We start from the raw sequence: 18708 nt of genomic DNA on the forward strand, positions 1-18708 counted from the left end.
TTTGTTTACACCTTCAAATAAATGAACACAATTCATTGTAGCAAATATTTTAGCAAGTACGCTCCTCAGAATGATTGTAGTCCCAAGGTTACAAGTGCACAGGGCTTTTTTTTTTTTTTTTTTTTTTTGGAAAGTCAGAGTTAGGAGAGGTCTTCCATTCGCTGGTTCACTCCCCAGAAGACACAACGGCAGGGCTGGGCCAGGCCAAAGCCAGTAGCCAGGAGCTTCTTCCAGGTCTCCCATGTGGGTGCAGGGGCTCAAGCACTTGGGCCATCCAATGTTGCTTTTCCCAAGCCATTAGCAGGGATCTGGATCAGAAGTGGAGCAGCCAGGACTCGAACCAGCACCCATGTGGGATGCCGGCACTGCAGGTGGCAGCTTTACCTGCTACCCTCAGTGCTGGCCCCACAAGTGTACAGTTCTGAGAAGATAACCATCTAAAGGAAAGCTTTGTATACGTTTTTAGTAAACAGAAAGAAACTCAAATCCATGAGCATAAAGATAAAATAGATAAATAGGACGACTGAAATAATGTGGGAACTGCTAGAAGTGCCACACAGAATTGGATGCAGCTATGAGAGACAGGAAACCCAAAGAGCAGGTGTGTGAACAAGATAGTTCATTTTTCCTTTGAACCAAGTCTGGAAGGAAAAATCCAGAATAGGAATGGCTACTTAAGCACTGGCCAGAAATCTTGAGTCATCTATCTTGTTGCTCTACTTTCATGAGTGAGTGTAATTTGAGACTTTTCATTGAAATAAAATAAATAGTGCTAGGATTGTTGAAACATTAATTATGACCTCATGGTCCAGTTTGGCTGCTTATGCACCAGCCATTGTGTCCATATTCATGCCTTAGAATAAAGGCGTGCTGGAGGAGGTTAGGCAGCTTCTCTTTAGGGCCTGTCCTGGAAATCCCACTTCTTCTCCTTATCCCTGTCGTAAGAGACGAGGGAGGCTCAGCACCGTCATCTTGGTGGCAGGGTGGTCATGAACCCAGCTAAAGGGCAGGGGTTTTCTCTTACTAAGGAGGAAGAACAGAAGTGCAGAGAGACAGCCAGCAGTCTCTGCTGCGGTGTGAAAATATTCCGCACCGATTCTCTAAGCAGAGTCAGGGCTCACCGTCATTTGCATCCTCAGAGGTATTTCTGTCAACCGCTCCTAGTGTTGCTTGTCAGAAGTCCTAAGTTTATGTCCATCCTGTGTTTCTTGAGTATTCCTCCAACAGAGGAAGAATTCAAGTCTTGGGAACTTGGAGTTCTAGTCCAGAAGTCGCCAGGCGCCTCCCCTGCCTCCCTCTGAGCATGGTCTGCACCAGGTCTTTTCCCTCCACGGCGCGCTCTCCTCCGCTCAGATCCAGGCACAGCAAGCTGAGTTCCTCCCAAGCACCACACCCCAGTCTGCCGCTGGGCCTTTGCACATGCCCGTCTTACATACAAGGAAACTGAGGCACAGGAGGTTGAGTCACTTGTCCAAGGCCCCACAGCTAGCCAGGGGTGGTGGCCGGGCTCACGCGTGTGCGGGGAGCAGCCCCCGTCTGCCACACCAGTCCCGGATCTGATGGCACAGTGGATTCCTTTGCGAAGCCGCAAGCTGCTCTGAGCATTCTAGAGACAGAGCCGGGCGCACCTGACTCCTGGCAGCTCATCCTGGCCTCTGCCTCTTGGCCTTGAACCAGGCCGAGCCCTGCCCCTGGAGGCCTCTCGAGCCACTTCTGCCCGGGGGTGAAGCCAGGTCGCCTCTGCCACCTCTGGGACGGTCCGTTGTTGTGCCCAAGGCTGTGAGGAGGGTTCCTGGCCAGCCCCGCAGAGCCTGTGGCTTCCCCACCGCTGGAGCTGTGGCTTCCATTTATATCCTGGGCCCTGTCATCATCCCACCCCGTGGGAGATCAGCTGCCCGCCGCAGAGGCCTCCATGCCTGTAAGCCAGGCTGTACTGTGGCACAGCCAATAGCAATCAACTAGGGAGGAGGAGGGGGCGGGCTGGTGTGCCGGACCCCACGTGGGCTGTGACAAAGGACACCGGGCCTGCCGACCATCCTGCAGCTCAGAGCTAGCATCCTGCAGACCCAGGACCTCGTGAGAAAATGCCCAGGCAGATAGGCTAAGATGCGGGTGCCAGGTGCATAGCCACGTAGCAGCCCCTAGAGCCACCAGGTCCTGATCCCCAGACCTGCAAGCTTCAGGCATAAAGGAAAAGAGGGGGGAGGGGCTTTGCAGGTGTGGTTCAGACATGACCTTGATGCAGGGAGATTTTCCTGGATTTCTGGCCCTGAGTCCCATCACAAGTGGAGACTGGACCCACCTGGAGCGAGAGGAAGCGATGTGAAGAAGCAGGGAGGGCCAGGAGCGATGCAGCCACCAGCCAAGGGATGCCAGCGACTTCCAGATGCCGGGCGAGGCGCGGAGGGAGTGCTGCCCTCCTGGCACCTTGACTTTGGACCTGGGGCCTCCAGGCCCAGCTGTTGCAATCGGAAGCCACCACGTTGGGGGGTGGTTTGTTACAGTGGCAGAGGCCAGATGGAGCCACAGCCTGGGAAAGCGGGGGATGGGTGGGTGTGGGCGTGTGGGGGGGAAGCAGCCCCTCTGTGCTGCCGTTGGTGGGCAAGGAGGAGACCGGCCTTGTGAGGTGACCATTTTTGCCCCACCTGGACCCACGCCTGAGCCCCCTAGCCCTCTCAGTCACCTCCCGCAGAACATGTGAGAAGAAGCCAAAGAGAAGTTTCCATGGTTGCTTGCAGGCCTGCAGGTGCCATCGGCAAAAATCTCCCAGTGCCCTCTTCAGGCAGCTTACGTCACTGCCCCAGGTGCAGAGGACTTGGCCTTCTGGGTACAAAAGGGCTTACTTTGCCCTGAAGGCATCAACCTGCCCCCAGGATGCCTCCTTTCAGGGTCCCCAGGCAGTGTCGGGAAGTGCAGCACCCCAAGTTTCCCGCGGTCTTGTGCAGTGGAGAAGGGGCAGCTGTGGGGGCAGGAGGTTGCACCTGTGCGTGTAATTAAATCCCATTGCAGGCGGCTATTGGTCACAGATCCAACAGGATTGGGTTGAGGTGGAGAGAGGGAGGGAGAGAGATGGACGGATAGAGAGATGATCGATAGAGGATGGATAGACGGATGGATGGACGGATGCATGGATGGATGCCCTGTTGGTTTATCTGTTCATACATACACATACATCCACACACACAGATCAGACTTACAGAACTGGCAGTTGTAAAACCCTCAGAGGAAGCCAGCCAGCCAGCGTGAGGCGTGATGTGGCTGGACCCTCAGATCCTCCCTGGGGCTGGCGGCATGGCCTCTTCCTCCGGGAAAGGGAGTCTTTTATCTCCTAAGACTCACCCCGCTGATTGGACGGAGCCCACCGCATGGTGGCGCCTGTGCCGCTTTACTCACCCTCTGCCAATTCCAGTGTGAATCTCATCGGGAGAAACAGCTGCAGGGCCACACTGAGGCCAGCTGTCAGGGTACCGCGACCTCGCCAAGCGGACACGGGACGCCAGCACCCCAAGGCTTCCTGAGATGATACCAGACACTCTCCTGGTACGGAATCTCCTTCTGGCAAAAGAATGGCGGTTTGGTTTAAATCAGCTCCCCGAGACAAAAGGTCCACTAGCGTTGCTGGAGGAGCAGCCCGCCCCTGTGGCCAGAGCTGAGATGAACCGGTGCTGGCTTTCCCAGCCGCCCTTGTGGTTCGGCCCGGACTGGGAACTGGGCTCAGTCAATCTGATGCGCTGACCCAGCTTTCGTGGGGAGCTCTGGGTGCAGACACGGTCCTTCTTCCAGCCCACTGTTTCCTGGGCCTCGGGCCCCTCTCGAAGCTTTGTCACGTGTGGTCCCACTTTCCCCGTCTTAGACGCCACCCCAGCGGCCACCTTCCCTGCTTTCTGGCTGGAGTCCTGATGCTGCTGCCTCCGACTCAGTGACTCAGAATGTGTCCCATGGACCCGCAGTCACAGTCACTGCCAAGCTCTCACTCAAAATGCAGACCCTCGGGCCCCGCCCCAGACCTGCTGAATTGGAACCTGCGTTTTCCCAAAATCAGGTGAGCACCTTACGATTCAAAACCACTGCCCCAGAACACACACTCTGGTTCCTCCCATCCAAGCTGGCTGCAGTCTGGCCACGCCCCCTGTCGCTATAGTAACCAGTGAGGACCACCTCTTACCCTTGCTGCATTCAGGGTGAGCCTGTGGTGAGCATTGCTATAGAAACCAGCGCGGGGCAGTGCCTCCTAGCGACTCCGCCGCGGTTCCTACACAAACATCCGAATCCCTAGGCAGCCTGGGGAACGGCCACCACGGGGAAAGTCAAGGCCACTCCGTGTCTAAAGGAAAGGCTGGAGCAACCTCCCTCCACGTGGCTCCGGGGGGCAAGGCCTTTGCCTGCATCTGGCCGGAGCAGGGTGAGCCGGGCTGAGCACTGTGTAGGGGATGCTGATGACAGCTGATGATGGGGAGCACTTCTGCGGGACCTGGCGCCGGGCTTCTGTGCGTCGTCACACCCAGTTCTGAGCCCCACATAGGCCGTGCTCCCTGTGGCTGCTTGCAGCACTCACACAAACGGGCAGGCTCAAAACAGCTCGTGCGGGCTCAGCCTCCAGGTGGCAGCAAGGCCGGTTCCTGCTGGGGTCCCTCTCAGGACCTTGTGCCTGCCGTTAGGGCTCACCTGTGGAACTCTGGGTCATCTCGGGACTCTTCCTTCATCATGTGTGCAAAGTCTGTCTCCCAGGGAAGACACCGCTCGCAGGTGCCAAGATCAGGATGAAGCCATTTGATGGTGGGGGTGCTATTTAGTCAGGCACCCGCTCTGAATTGGGTCCCCTTGTTATACCCATTTTCCTGATGAGAGAACTGAGGCAGGAAAATTGCAAAGCCTTGTTCAAGGTCATAGAGCCAGCATGTGGCACTGGAATCCGACTCCTGCTCCGTCTCTCTCCAAAGCCCGGGCTTCTAAACCTGCTTCTTGAGCCAGCGCCGCGGCTCACTAGGCTAATCCTCCGCCTTGCGGAGCTGGCACACCGGGTTCTAGTCCCAGTCAGGGCGCCGGATTCTGTCCCGGTTGCCCCTCTTCCAGGCCAGCTCTCTGTTGTGGCCAGAGAGTGCAGTGGAGGATGGCCCAAGTACTTGGCCCCTGCACCCCATGGGAGACCAGGATAAGTACCTGGTTCCTGCCATCGGATCAGCGTGGTGCGCCAGCCGCGGTGTGCTGGCCGCGGCAGCCATTGGAGGGTGAACCAACGGCAAAGGAAGACCTTTCTCTCTGTCTCTCTCTCTCTCACTGTCCACTCTGCCTGTCAAAAAAAAAAAAAAAAAAAAAACCTGCTTCTGTCTGGATGTCCTCCAGACAGCTTTGAACTTGTCCACTATTGCCGTTCGATTGCAGGACGTGGACCCCAAAACTGTCAGCTCCCTACAGAGTGTGAGCTTCTGGTCGGAGCCCCTCAGATGCAGACAGAAACCTGCCTGGTATCCTGGGGTTAGGGCTCCCTTGCCCAAGCTTTCTTTGAAATCTGCAGCAACACGTGTCCCCATCGCCTAGTGCTGCCTCAAACGACAGGACTTTGTTTTCCCACTGTTCGGGAGCCTGGCTTGCAGGTGGCTGCCCGCTCAGTGCCTCTTCCCGTGGTCACCCTTCTGTGCATGCCTGGCCCTAGGCTCTGTGTGTCCCAGGCTCCTTTGCTTAGCTGGACCCACCCTGACGGCCCTCATTGCCTCATCAGTACCCTGGCTCCGCGACTGCTTTGGCTTCCTCGAGCTGCTGTAACAAATGGCCATGAACTTACTGGGGGAAGACAGCACGCGTTCATTCTCCACCCCACCCCCTGATCCTCCGTGCTGCAGATAGAAGTCCACAACCAGGGGCACCGGGCACAAACCCGGGCGTCGGCAGGTGCTGTCCTCTGACGGCTTGGAGGGGAGAATCGGTTTCCTTGCCTTCTGCAGCTTCCTGAGCTGCCTTCTGGGCCTCGCTTGACTTGTGGGCCCAGCCTCCGGCCTGGAAGCCAGCCACAGAGCCGCTTGTGTGAGTGTTAGGTCCTTCTGTCTCACATCTCTCTCCGTCTCCCTCTTACAAGGACCCATAGCATTTAGGAGCTGCCTGGAGAGCCCAGGACCATCCTGCCTTCCCTGGACTCTTAATTACAGCAACAGAATCGTTTGCCATCAGCATTCACAGACTCCAGGGACGCAGCCCTGATACCTCTGGGGCCCGTTATTCAGCCCCCCACAGTGATCCTTCCTCACAGATATCCTAGGCACCCATCGCCGCTAGCCCTCCAGCTCGCCAGGTGGGAAAGGGCAATGAGAAGATGACGCCTGTGAAACTCTTTGTCAAGGGCAGGGAAAGGTCTTGTCTGCCTCAGGGCCTTTGCACACTCTGTTCCTTGTGTCTGGGATGTTTCTCCCCCTACATACAGAAATAGCTGGCTCCTTCTCAGCTTTAAGGTCTTGTTACTTTCTTAGGGAGGCCCTCCAAGCAGCCTCCTCTTAACCTGTGTATTCTTTGCCCTGACACCCCAGCAGTGAACCACTGGACATAATTTTGTCATTGCTTTCTTATGCATTGGTTTCTGAGTTTCTTTTTTTTTTTTAGATTTATTTATTTATTTGACAAGAAGAGAAAGAGAGAGAGAAATGTGGGGAGGAGAGAGAGGGAGAGGGAGGGATAGAGGGAGGGAGGGAGGGAGGGAGGGAGATACTTGCTTCTGCTACTTCACTTTCCAAATGGCCACACAGGAACCCGAAGCTCTATCCTGGTCTCCCACATGGGTGGCAGGTGCCCAAGTACTTGGGCCATCATGGGCTGCTTTCCCAGGCACATTTAGCAAGGAGCTGGATTGGAAGTGGAGCAGCCGGGACTCTAACTAGCACTCCCATATGGGAAGCAGGTGTCACATCAGAGGCTTACCCGCTGCACCACAACGCGGGCCCCCTTTCTGTGTTGCTTATCAGTCTCCCCAGTTAGCTCTGTGAGAGCAGGGACCTGCTGAGCCCTGTTCTCCGCTGTGTCCTGGCCCCTGGAACGATGCCTGGAATACGGATGCTCCCGAAAGGAGGGTTGGATTAATAATTGACATTACCAGATGACATCTCATCAGTGTGCTCCCGTGGCCTAATCCTGAGTTTCATCTTTTCACATACTTGCTCTAAATGTGCCTGTCGTTCGATATTCCCCAAGTCCAGCCATGGCCTCTTTCTGTGCCCATCAGTAGGACATCCACAGGGGGACAAGGGCCAGAGTCTGTCAGGGAGCCACTAGCAGACCCAGAGCTGGGCTGTGGTGCTGCAAAATCCCAAGGCAGGGTTTGTCCGCACACCGCACCACCCCGTTTACTGCCCGAGCTCCCCACACCCTGTCAATCCCTCATCTCCAGATCTCCCTGCACCTTTTCACCCGTGCCTGTCTTCCATCCCCGGGCCTCAGCATCCTTCCTGCGCTAACTTGATCACTTTGGAATTTCTGTCCCCTTCCAGAGCCTTCTGTCCCACCCCAGTACCTCTCCAATCGCCGTAGGGAGCGAAGGCTTGGGTGACACCTGTCCTGCAGGCGTTGACCTATTGCCCTGTTTATCTCAGATCACAGGGTCAGGGATGAACAAACTTGGCTTGCCCAGAATTCCTGCAGGAACTTAATTCAGAGTGCTCATGCCCAGGCCACACCCCCAAGACCTATCCACCCCAATCTCTAGGTGTGAGGTGAGGACTTATGCCATGTTCACAAGCTCCCTGCACAGTCCCAATGCCAGCCGTCTAGCGATGACTCCACTGGAGCTCCGGAAACTTTTTCCAGCCCTGGGCACTTGAATTAAGCTCAGAATCAAGTAGCAGGCAGCGAACACTGTCCTCTTAAAATGTGTATCAGGAGAATGCAACGTCTCAAACTCTCCCAAAGAAAACATCACAACAAATGCTGTTCCCCGCCCCGCCCCCTGAACAAACAAGATAAGGTGTTTTTAATGAATTGCTGGCAAAGAATTCATGAGCTTATAAACTGTGGATGTCAGAATGACAAAGAGAAGGCAGTGTTGGAAGGAGAGATTAGGCACATCGAAAATTCCAGAGGAAGCTGGACTCCTGGGGTTCGATTTCTTATTCCACGCCTTGCCGGCTGTCTTGGAAAAGGTGTTATTTGGAAGGCAGTGGAGTGTCTTTTTGCTTCTCTTCAGAATTCATCAGGAGCTGACTGTGTGCCTTGGGACTCGCTGGGCCTGCAGCATAAAAGGCAGGAGCCGAAAGCCAGCGCTGTGATGGAAACCCAGCCCTCCAGGGACCTGGGCTCAGGGGGAGCGGGCTATGCTGGGGTGGGGGTGGGGGAGGTGGGGCCACCCAGCCCAGGAAAGACAGGAGCAGGGCGCCTCTGATAAGCTGCCCAGAGAGGAGTTCTTGGTGGTGGGGGGGGGGGGGGGGTGGTTGATTTCCAACCGAGATGGAGACGCAGTGACAAAAAGCGAATCCTCACCTGAGACCATGGAATCCAATTCCATTGCAAGCCAATGTGTGTTTATTGAGCGTCTGATTCAGTTTCTGTGATGGAAGAGAACAGGAGAACGAGACAGACAGCCTAACTGGCAGGCTGCTTCGGGCAGACACTCCCCGGGAGTCTGCCCCATGGGGCCGCAGGTCCAGACACTCGATTTTATTAGTGTCACCCAGTGAGAGATAGGTAAACCGGAGTGTGTCTCATGAACAAATATTTATGAAGTCCTGCAGCCTACCAGGCACTGGCCTGGGGCCGCAGCTGGAGCAGCGAGCAAAGTGGCAGAAGTTCTCCCTCGTGGAATTTATATTCTGTGGGGCTACTGCAGAGCTGGTGGGTCAGGCCAGGGAAGCCCTGTGGAGTGAGGTCTGTGCAGGCTGGAGTTATCAGGGGGAAAGGCCCAGGGGGAGATGGGAGTTGAAGGGAACTTGGAGTGTGCGTAAAGGGCCCAACATACAGGGAACTGAGCTGCATGGCCAGGAGTGAACACGCAGGCTCCAGGGCGAGATGAGCTCCCCGGTGCAGCAGGTGCATGCCAAGACCTGGGGTTACAGCACCCGGGCTACCTAGTTCAGTGACTGGAGTCTGCCTCCCATCTCTGGCCATGGCTTTGCGATGTCATAGCCTTGTGGTCCTTAGCCACAATAAAGATCATCTTCCTGATCTGTAAAATGGGCGTGGTCAGAAGCAGCTGCCGGGATGGTTGCCTAAGCACCATGGCAGACACAGCTCTGACTCTGGCGAGACTGGAGCTGGCCACCAGAATCGTTGCAGGAAGCGCATGACCCCTGCCTTTCCCAGGGGAGCTGGCTGCCTCGTCTGCCGTTGAATCACCACCCTCTTCTCCAGCCCATGGACTGGATGGCAGCCCCACAGTGAGGGGAGGAGAGAGAAGCCCCTAGAACCTACTAGCACATCCCGGCCTCCCCAGATGTCGCAGCTGAGGCAGCCCTTAGCTTTGTGGTGGCCCTGGCTCTGTGTAGTGTGCTTCTCCAAGTGTGTTCCTTGGTGCCCCTAAATCTGACTCATAAGGGCTACTGGTTGCAGTTATGTCTCTGGCCCCCACACGATCAGCCAATCCGGCGACACGGCCAGGGATGGCCCCCACACGATCAGCCAATCCGGAGACACGGCCAGGGATGGCCCCCACACGATCAGCCAATCCGGAGACACGGCCAGGGATGGCCCCCCCACACGATCAGCCAATCCAGAGACACGCCCAGGGAATCCGCGTTTTTTTCCCGCCTCCTGCCAGGTCATTCCCAGGCCCTCTCGTGGTTCCCTTAGAGCAGAGAGCTCTTTGAGTGTGGTCCCCAGACGAGCAGCACCCATGTGAGTCCTTGACTTAAAACAACAAGTTCATTGTTGTGCAGCGGGTTTGAGCCGCCACCTGTGATGCTGGCGTCCCACATCAGAGCGCCAGTTGCAGTCCCAGCTGCCCTGCTGACGGTCCAGCGCTCTGCTAACGTGCCTGCGAAGGCAGCTGATTGCTGGCCCAAGTACCTGGGCCCCTGCCACCCACATGGGAGACCTGGATGGCTTTGGCCTGGTTCAGCCTGTTGTGGTCATTTGGGAAGTGAAGCAGCAGGTGGAACATCTGTTTCTCTCTCTGTCAGACTGCCTTTCAAATGAGTAAAATAAATATCTTGTATAAAAAAACAAAATGCAGGTTCATGGGCACCTCCTCGGATCCACCGAATTAGAAACTCCGGGAGTTGGGCCAGCAACCTGCGTTTTTAACAAGCCTTCCAGAGCATTCTGAAGCACATCAATTCACCTGGGGAGGGTTTAAAAAAAAAAAAATGTGTATTTATTTGAGAGGCAGAGTTACAGAGAGAGTGAAGGAGAGACAGAGAATTCTGCTAATTCTTCCATCCACTGGTTCACTCCCCAAATGGCTGCAATGGCCAAGGCTGGGCTGATCCAAAGCCAGGAGCCAGGAGCTTCTTCCAGGTCTCGCACATGGGTGCAGGGGCCCAAGGACTTGGGCCATCTTCTGCTGCTTTCCCAGGCCATAGTAGAGAGCTCAATCAGAAGTGGAACAGCCGAGACTCGAACCGGCACCCATATGGGATGCCAGCACTGCAGGCGGAGGCTTAGCCCACTATGCCACAGTGTCAGCCCCCTGGGGAGGTTTTATAAACTACCAGTGTCCAACAGCACCCTGGACCAGCTAAGTCCGAATCCTAGGACAGGACTCAAGTCTTGGTGTTCTTCAAAAGCTCCCCGCCCCCACGTCTCACCCCAGGAATGACCAGTGAGAGGGCAGGATGTACAGCGTCTGGAAGAAGTGAGAAGTTGCTCAAATGGTTTACATTTAGGAAGCTGCCGCTGGGTCAGAGGCCTTGTCTCAGTTCAGGCTTGCCACAAGCTGGAGCCCCTGCCCGGTTGCATTAGCACGGGAGGGACCTGAGGCTCCCAGAGTGTCAGGGGCAGGACTGGGTCCTCAGAGCCCAGCTGTGCTGGCTGCTCCTGGGCCAGCGCCCAGCCTGGCTTCTCCTCCAGGGGAGGCTGCTGCTGGCCCGGCTTTCTCAGTGCTGTTTCCAGGCACTCAGCCTTTTGGCCCCGCCGTGCTTGGGCAGAGCTGAGGCCTGGGACAGCTCCAGATGATGACGGGGAGCAAGCCGGGGGGCGGGAGCCACATCTCGGGACTGGGCCGGGAATCCTGGAGCCCAGAGCAAGAACACCAGGCTATCCCGAGCCTTCTGCTGGCTCCAGACCCTGTGCTTGGTGCTTTAAGTGACTCATTTCCTTCGTGTTCACATGATCGCCCGGGGATACGAGTCACCGAGTAGTGACAGCGTGCCCTCTCCTAGACACACTGCCCCCTTTTACAGATGAGGAAACTGAGGCCGAAAGATTCCCAAACGCCCGCCCCGGGGTCTCCGGTGGGGTCCGGATGCCTCCAAAGGCTCTCCCCCTGCGCGGGAATTCAGAGGCAGGGGCTCCGGGGGACGCAGGGTGGGGAGGTGGGGGAGCCGCGGCGGGCCGCGCCGGGGGTGGGGCCGGGCCCGCAGCCCCCGCCGCCATGGCCGCTCTAACCGCGCGTCCCCGCCTCCCGCCTCCCGCTGCAGGCCCTTCCTCGTGCTGCCGCCGCTGATGGAGTGGATCCGGGTGGCCGTGGCGCACGCCGGCCACCGCCGCAGCTTCTCCATGGACAGCGACGACGTACGCCAGGCGGCGCGGCTGCTGCTGCCCGGCGTGGACTGCGAGCCGCGCCAGCTCCGGTAAGGGACCGTGCGCGGGCCTGGGGGCGCGGGGGGCGCGCTGGGGCCGCCGCTCTGCTGGTTCACGGGGCGGACGCGGGATGCACGAGGGGCAGATCCCGGAGCTCCAGGGAGGCGGCGCGGCTGAAGGGGCTCCGTGTAGGTGGCAGCACAGCGCCTCGCCCGCGGCGAGCTCTCCCTCTTCCTGGTTCCCAGACAAGCCTGGCAGAGTCAAATCGCTGCTGGCTGAGCCAACCCCCCAGCCCTTGCACTTCTCATGCCTGAATCCAACCTGGCCCCATCAAGGTGAGAAATAGTCCTGGGCTACCCAGGGACCCCCAGGCTGGGGTGGTTTTTTTTTTTTTTTTTTTTTTTTAATCCAAAGAAAGAGAAGTAAAACAGCTCACTCAGGTGAGTCATAACCTGGCTGAACAGGTGAAAAGCACAGAAATCCAGTGGAGTCTGAGTGTGTGCTGTGTGTGCCGTGTGTGCACGTGTGTGTGTGCGCGCGCGCGCGTACGTGCAGTGCGCGCACCATGTGGGCTCCCAGGTCGGTACCTGTGCACCAGTCTAACTCTGCCAGCTGTTTTCTAATTCCATGCACCTGCTGAGGACCCGCCCTCCCTCCCGGGCCCCTGTAGCCCCACCCCAAGGCCAGGTGCAGGCATTTCTGCTGCGCCCTCTGCAGGCAGGTGGAGGGTGTGCGGGCCCACTCAAGAGCACGCAGGAGCTGATCAGAGTCCTAAGTGCTGCCATTTACCGTTTGCTGCACAGAGGAGTTCATTTCTCAAAGGCCTGCAAAGAGAGCGCTGTTGTGCCCACTGCAAAGATAAGGCAACTGAGGAACAAGTGGGGGAGTGGCACGCCCAAGGCCACAGGAGTAGGAGATGGTGGAGGCCAGTGTGAATTCTAACCGCCCAGTGTTTCTGCCTCCAGGATTCTCGCTACGTGGTCTCTGGCTGTGCCACTGTGCCTCACCTTGTCACCCAGAACAATAGCAGGTTTCAGGGAGAGACGAGGCAGCAGCCATTTCTCAAGCACCTACTATGTGCCAGTTACCCCATCCAACAAGGGATCTGTGTCCATTTCTTTCTCTCTTTTTTTTTTTTTTAAAGATTTATTATTTATTTGAAAGGCAGAGAGAGAGAGAGACAGAGAGAGAGAGTCTTCCATCCACTGGTTCACTCCCCAAATGGCCACAGTGGCTGGAGCTGGGCTGATCCAAAGCCAGGAGCCACGAGCTTCCTCTAGGTCTCCCATGTGGGTGCAGGGGCCCAAGCACTTGGGCCACTTTCTACTGCTTTTCCAGGCCATAGCAGAGAGCTGGATAGGAAGTGGAACAGCTGGGATTTGAACCAGCACCCATATGGGATGCTGGCATCACAGGCAGAGGCCTAGCCTACTACTCCACAGCGCCTGCCCTCCATGTGTTCGTTTCTTGCCTGCTTTATTTTACCCTGCAGCAGCCTCATGAGGTTGCATAATCTTCCCATTTTACAGATAAGGAAGCCATTGGTGGGGCATCTAGCAGGTGGAGGTGCCAAGGCAGATGTCCATCGTGGCTCAGCTTCTGCAGCCTGGCCCCTGCCCCCAGATGCTCCTGCCCCCTGCTTCCTAGGCTGGCCTCTACCCCTACTCCTGCTCACCAGCCCCAGCTGGGGCTGCCTTTGTAGCCTGGCGCTGCTGGGTCGGGGAGGAGGGAAGGTGTTCCCCTGATGCTGAGTGACAAAGCGTCCCCTGTTTGTCATGCTCTGCGGAGACCCCAAGCTTACAGGTCAGGAGTCTGGCCTCCAGCTGCCCACGGCCTGGCTCCAAATCCCAGCACCACGGTTAATTAGCTGTGCAGCCTCGGGCAACCTGGTTCACCTATCTAGACCTTGGCTTTCCCATGAGTAACGTGGAGGTGTTAGATGCAGCACCTCCCTCCCTTCCTCCCAGAGCACACATGGACATGAACCACCTACACAGGCAATGCCAAGAAGGAGAGAAATGCTCACGAAGTGGTCATTGCTAGCCAGAATCCCCAAGTCTCTACCACCCCTGAAATAGCAACAAGGGCTCAACCCGGGCATTGCTTTATGATTTGAGGAAGCCCCAAAATAAGCAGTTATCCAGGAGAGCAGCCGCCTCTGTTTCCAGAGCATGAGATCAAGGCCCGCCATCACACAGCTGTTAAGTGACAGCCAGGAGCTGGCCGTGAAGCCCACCCAGGTCGATCCACCTGCGATTCCTCTGCTCCCTGACCCTGGACCTAGCCAAGGCTTCTCAGAGGACCCAGATACCCTCTTCCAGACACTTTCTTTTCCCCATTCCCTGGGCTGAACCTGAGCTCAAGGGCCACCGTGCCCCTGCTCCAGCAGAGGCCATGGAGAGGGGCCACGTGCACGTGCAGCTGACGGTCACACCGAGGCTTCCCATGTCAGCGCTGGCCAGCCCAAGGCTCTAGCCCTGCATGCGGGATAGACTGAGAAGCGCAGACGCCAGAGCACTCAAGGGTGCAAAGAAGGGCCATACTGAGCTGGCGCCGCGGCTCACTAGGCTAATCCTCTGCCTAGCGGCGCCGGCACACCGGGTTCTAGTCCCGGTCGGGGCGCCGGATTCTGTCCCGGTTGCCCCTCTTCCAGGCCAGCCCTCTGCTGTGGCCAGGGAGTGCAGTGGAGGATGGCCCAGGTGCTTGGGCCCTGCACCCCATGGGAGACCAGGAAAAGCACCTGGCTCCTGGCTCCTGCCATCGGATCAGCGCGGTGCGCCGGCCGCAGCGCGCCGGCCGCGGTGGCCATTGGAGGGTGAACCAACGGCAAAAGGAAGACCTTTCTCTCTGTCTCTCTCTCTCACTGTCCACTCTGCCTGTCAAAAAAAAAAAAAAAAAAAAAGGAAGGGCCATACTGTTTCAGTCCGTGGGCTGTTTTTGGCCACGTATCTCTTCTCGATTCATTCATCTCCTGGATGAGGATTGGGTGTGGACCACATACAAACTGATTATCTCAGCAAAATGGTCATCAAATTTGGCAGTGGTTTTCAAAGATAATACTAAAACAGAGCATCCCCTTAGCTTCCCTCAATAGTTAAGTCCAAAACTTACAAGTTTCATTACTGAGTGCCATGAGAAGATAAACCAGGTGGTTTTTTTTTTTTTGAAAGAGTGCCTATTTTTCCTGTCTAGTCAGCACACACATACATGTCTACATACGTCTTCCAGTCTCATTTCATGTGACATCAAGTAGAAGTTGCTATCTCCAGTGTGCCGGTAACAGGACCACCGAAGCTGTATTCATTCACGCATCCAGCAAATAGACAGCAGGGATCTCCTCTGTGGCCCACACAGGCGGTCCTTTGGACACCTGTATATCCACCCCCAACAGCTGTTCGAGGCAGGTGTTATTGTCCCAGTTTACAGACAAGAGGGCTGAGGCTCACTGAGTTTATGGAACTTGTCTAAGGTCACAGAGTTGCTCAGAGGTAGAGAACGAGTCTAGGATGGAGACCTGGGCAAGGGGAGGGACGCACAGTCCCCATGTCCCTGTCCTCTACCCCGTCATTCATCTTAGAAGATGCCAGGGGAGCTCTGCCATCTGCCTCCGTCAGAGCTGAGCTTCCCTCTCTAAATAACCAGCTCTGGAAAGGCGAGGGGACTTGGGTGCCCTGACACATTCGGGAAGTTGGTGTTGGCAGCCGGAGTGTCAGCACCATTAGCGCACATAATGACCTGCCAGCTGGCCGAGGTCGCGTGGCGGGAGGCAGCCGGGATGGATCCCAGCGGGACGGAGCACGCAGAGGCGAGGACTCCCAGGTCTGCCGCGAGTGCTGCCGCTGGTTGGCAGTGACCTTGGCCGGCCTCCGCTGGAGCTCCGCTTTGTCTCTGCTCAGCAACAGTGCAGCTCACCATGGTGATCAGGTGTTGAAAGAGGAGCTGCGTGCTAAGCGACTGCACTCCCTGAGCTGTCAGAGGTGACCCATTTATTCTCCCTTAATTAAAGTATCAGCTCATCTAGACCTGGGGGATTTGCCCCGCCCCCCTTTTTATTCTTGTCCTTTGGGAGGTGAAGGGTGGTAGGAGGAGGGGGGAGGCAGTGGAAGGGAAAGAGAGGAAGAACAGTGAGTACATTTTGGCAGCTTCCTCTTGTTTTCTTAACTGTTGCTTGAGAAACACAAAAGGAAAATGCCCTTGTTTTCCCCGTGGTGGTAAGGGGTGGTTTGTTTGCTGTGAAGGCCGTGTGAAAACAAAGGTGGCAAGGGGTGCTCTCAGATCCTCTCCCAGTGGATAAATGGCACCTGTCAGCTGCGCTTGGGTGCTGTTAGACCCAGGAGCTCATTTCAGAAAGTGGATAATATTCTGGCAAGTGCTTCAAACCGGATTTTAAGCTGAGAATAGAAAACCTGAAAGTAACAACAGGCAGAGAGTATTAGAGTGGAACCCGGGAGACTTAGATTGCTGCGTTCTTGTTTCACTTTTTTGTTATATTTATTGAACACCTACTAAGTGCCGGACCCCTAACAGGTGTTCTCAGTTAGGTCAAATCACCTCCCTTGTCTCACAGGGCTCCATGTAACCTCTGGACAGAGGGGAGTGACAACAGCTTCAGGGGCTGGGGAACCACAGTAGAGGATGTGGATGGATTTAAGGAGCTGCACCTGCTGCTGCTTGCAACCCTTCTCAGGTCTCCTGGGCACCTCTGGAGACTGGAGGTTTTGGTGTTTGTTATGAGCCAAACTGGGTCCCGAAGTGAATGTTGTGCCGCCATAGCACTTGACCTGAAATGCAGCCCCGCGTGACAATTGAATGTTCAGGTTCATTCACCGAATGTGTGAGGTGCCCATGGCCTGCCTGGCACACATGGCAAAAGGACGTGGCCCTTTGGGAAGAAGATCCTGCTCCAACCCTTGGTGCCCAATGATAAAGCATCTTTCAGTATCCATCAGGGATTCTTGCTGTTCTCATGGAGAATACCAAAACCCAAATCCGCGTGCAAGTCCCTTCTGTAAAACAGCATCGTGTTTGCATAGACCCTCCACGCATCCTCCTGTGGTCTTTAAATGATCTCTAGGTGGCTTGTACCGCTTAATACGATGCAAATGCTATGTAAATAGTTGTTGCAATGTATTGCTGAGGGAGTCGTTACATGGAGAGGAAGTCGGGACCTGACTGGCACAGGTGCAGTTTTCTTTTCTGGATGCTTTTTGATGCTCGGTTGGTTGAATCCAGTGAGGGAAGGCGGCTGTGCCATCCTTCCTGTCCCCGGGTCCATAGGCACCTGATTGTCCTGGGGGCAGGTGGTCAACACTAGGAAACAGTGCACAGGGGAGTGTCCGAGAGTGTGAACACCAGAGAAGCGGGAGGAGCACAGAGGAGGGGGGGTGGACATCAGTCCTTCCATGTTCCGAGAGCCAGGACCTAGAAGGGGAAGGCCAGAGTCACCACCTTGCCTTAAAGGAATCCCTGGCATCCCAAGGAGCAAGGGGCTTCTGGAGGAAACTGGGCTAAGGGGAGAGAGGATCTGGAGCTGCGTCTACACCAGCCATGCCCCTCAGCCGTGTCCATGCAGACCCCTGATTCCAGACATTGTACTCCCTCGTTCTCTTCCCAAAAGGTCCCCTGCAGAGACTGGGCACCTGGACCCTGCACCTGGCTCCGTGGGGCTCTGGGAATCTCCTCAGCTCCTCCCAGAGTCAGGAGCTGTTCTCTCCTCTCTCCTTGGGTGCCCTCATCTTCCCACAGCCCTGGCCAAATCCCATAGCTCCCCACGGCACACCAGCCCCTCCTCCACCCAGCACACATCCAAGTCCACGCTGCAGGCCGGTGGTGACCCAGTTGGGGCCACTGCCTCCCTCGTGCTCATGTCAGTGCATGAGTGCCCCCTGGAAAACCAGGGAGCTGCCCTTGCCATGATCCCAGGGCGATCTCTTTTTAGCCTGACTGCCCTGCCCCCCATGCCCAAGGTCAGGGGCAGGCTATAGGGCCTGCTCAAGGAGCCAAGCTAATGAGACAGCCTTGCACGTAGCACGTACAGAGCACCTACTGGGCGGTTGCCCTACTGTGTGCTTGGTGGGTGGTAGATGATCAGAGAGAAGGGGAAAGGGCCTTGGAGCACTGAGTGCACACAGAAGGAATGACAGATGCGCAGGCCTGGGGGTGGAAGACGTGCTGGAAGGGTCTTGGAATTGGATGCAGAGACACAAGCAAGGCTGAATTCTGCCCAGAAAGGATCTCTTATGCCTTGCCAAAGAACTTGGGCTGGACCCTCGGGAGGAAGGAGCTGTCACCAATTTTTTCAGCAGGGAGATGATATCAGATCGTCAGATTCCTCTTTTGGAAAGAGGGGCTGTGGCCGCGTGGGAGATGAGCCAAGGCGGGCAGGGGCTGGCGAGCCTGCAGCCGAGTGGCCCAGGGCAGATGCTGACAGCTGGGCTAAAAGCAAGGCGGTGCAATCAGAGCAATGGGGAAGGACGCGAGGGGAACGGGAGGGAAGGGGCCAGACTTGGTGACAGATGTGGCTGGTGAGGGGTGGCAAGGACTCACCTGGCCCTGGTGGCTGGGAGAAGAGGCTATGACGGGCAGTTTCTCCCGGAGATGGATGGTGTTGAATTACTGAATGCCCAGAACTGTCGAGAGATGGTTAAAATGATACATTCTGTGTTATGTATATTTTATCACAATAAAGAAACTGGCCTTGGGTGTTCTCAAGTGAAACCAGCCACGTGGAGCGGTGTAGAAGGTGCGGGCACCCGTGGGTATTTGTGCATGCTTGGACTGTCTCAGGAAGAGTGGATAAAAAATGGATAACCAGGGCTGCCTCCAGGGAGGGGAGTGGGGAAGCTGGGTAGATCGGTTTCCCGGGGCTCCTGTAACAAAGTCTCCCAGACTGAGTGCTTAAAACAGAAGGCATTTATTGTCTCTCCATTCTGGAGGCCAGAAGCAGTGCCAGCACCAGGTGCGGCAGGGCAGTGCGCCCTCTGAAGCCTGCGCAGAAGGCTCAGCGTCGTGTTTGCACAGGATTCAGGGGTCTGCGTGCACACGGCCAAGGGACAT

General features: G+C 56.3%; 1 protein-coding gene across 6 annotated transcripts in view; it reads left to right on the top strand.

Annotated features, from left to right (window-relative positions):
• Nucleotides 1-18708, top strand: part of ABTB3 (ankyrin repeat and BTB domain containing 3) — a 295803-nt gene that overhangs the window by 219393 nt on the left and 57702 nt on the right. For 4 of the 6 annotated variants that reach the window (XM_051846041.3, XM_051846043.3, XM_051846042.3 and 1 more), the window contains exon 4: nucleotides 11550-11702. In XM_051846041.3, coding sequence (XP_051702001.1) covers nucleotides 11550-11702 — 153 coding nt within the window. Of the gene's footprint in view, nucleotides 1-11232; nucleotides 11414-11549; nucleotides 11703-18708 lie in introns of those variants that run through there. The other 2 variants (XM_089307589.1, XM_051846045.3) reach the window with 2 other exon arrangements.

This window comes from Oryctolagus cuniculus, chromosome 11 (assembly GCF_051225735.1).
Source record: "Oryctolagus cuniculus isolate XC-2025 breed Fujian yellow rabbit chromosome 11, ASM5122573v1, whole genome shotgun sequence".
Classification (NCBI taxonomy): domain Eukaryota; kingdom Metazoa; phylum Chordata; class Mammalia; order Lagomorpha; family Leporidae; genus Oryctolagus; species Oryctolagus cuniculus.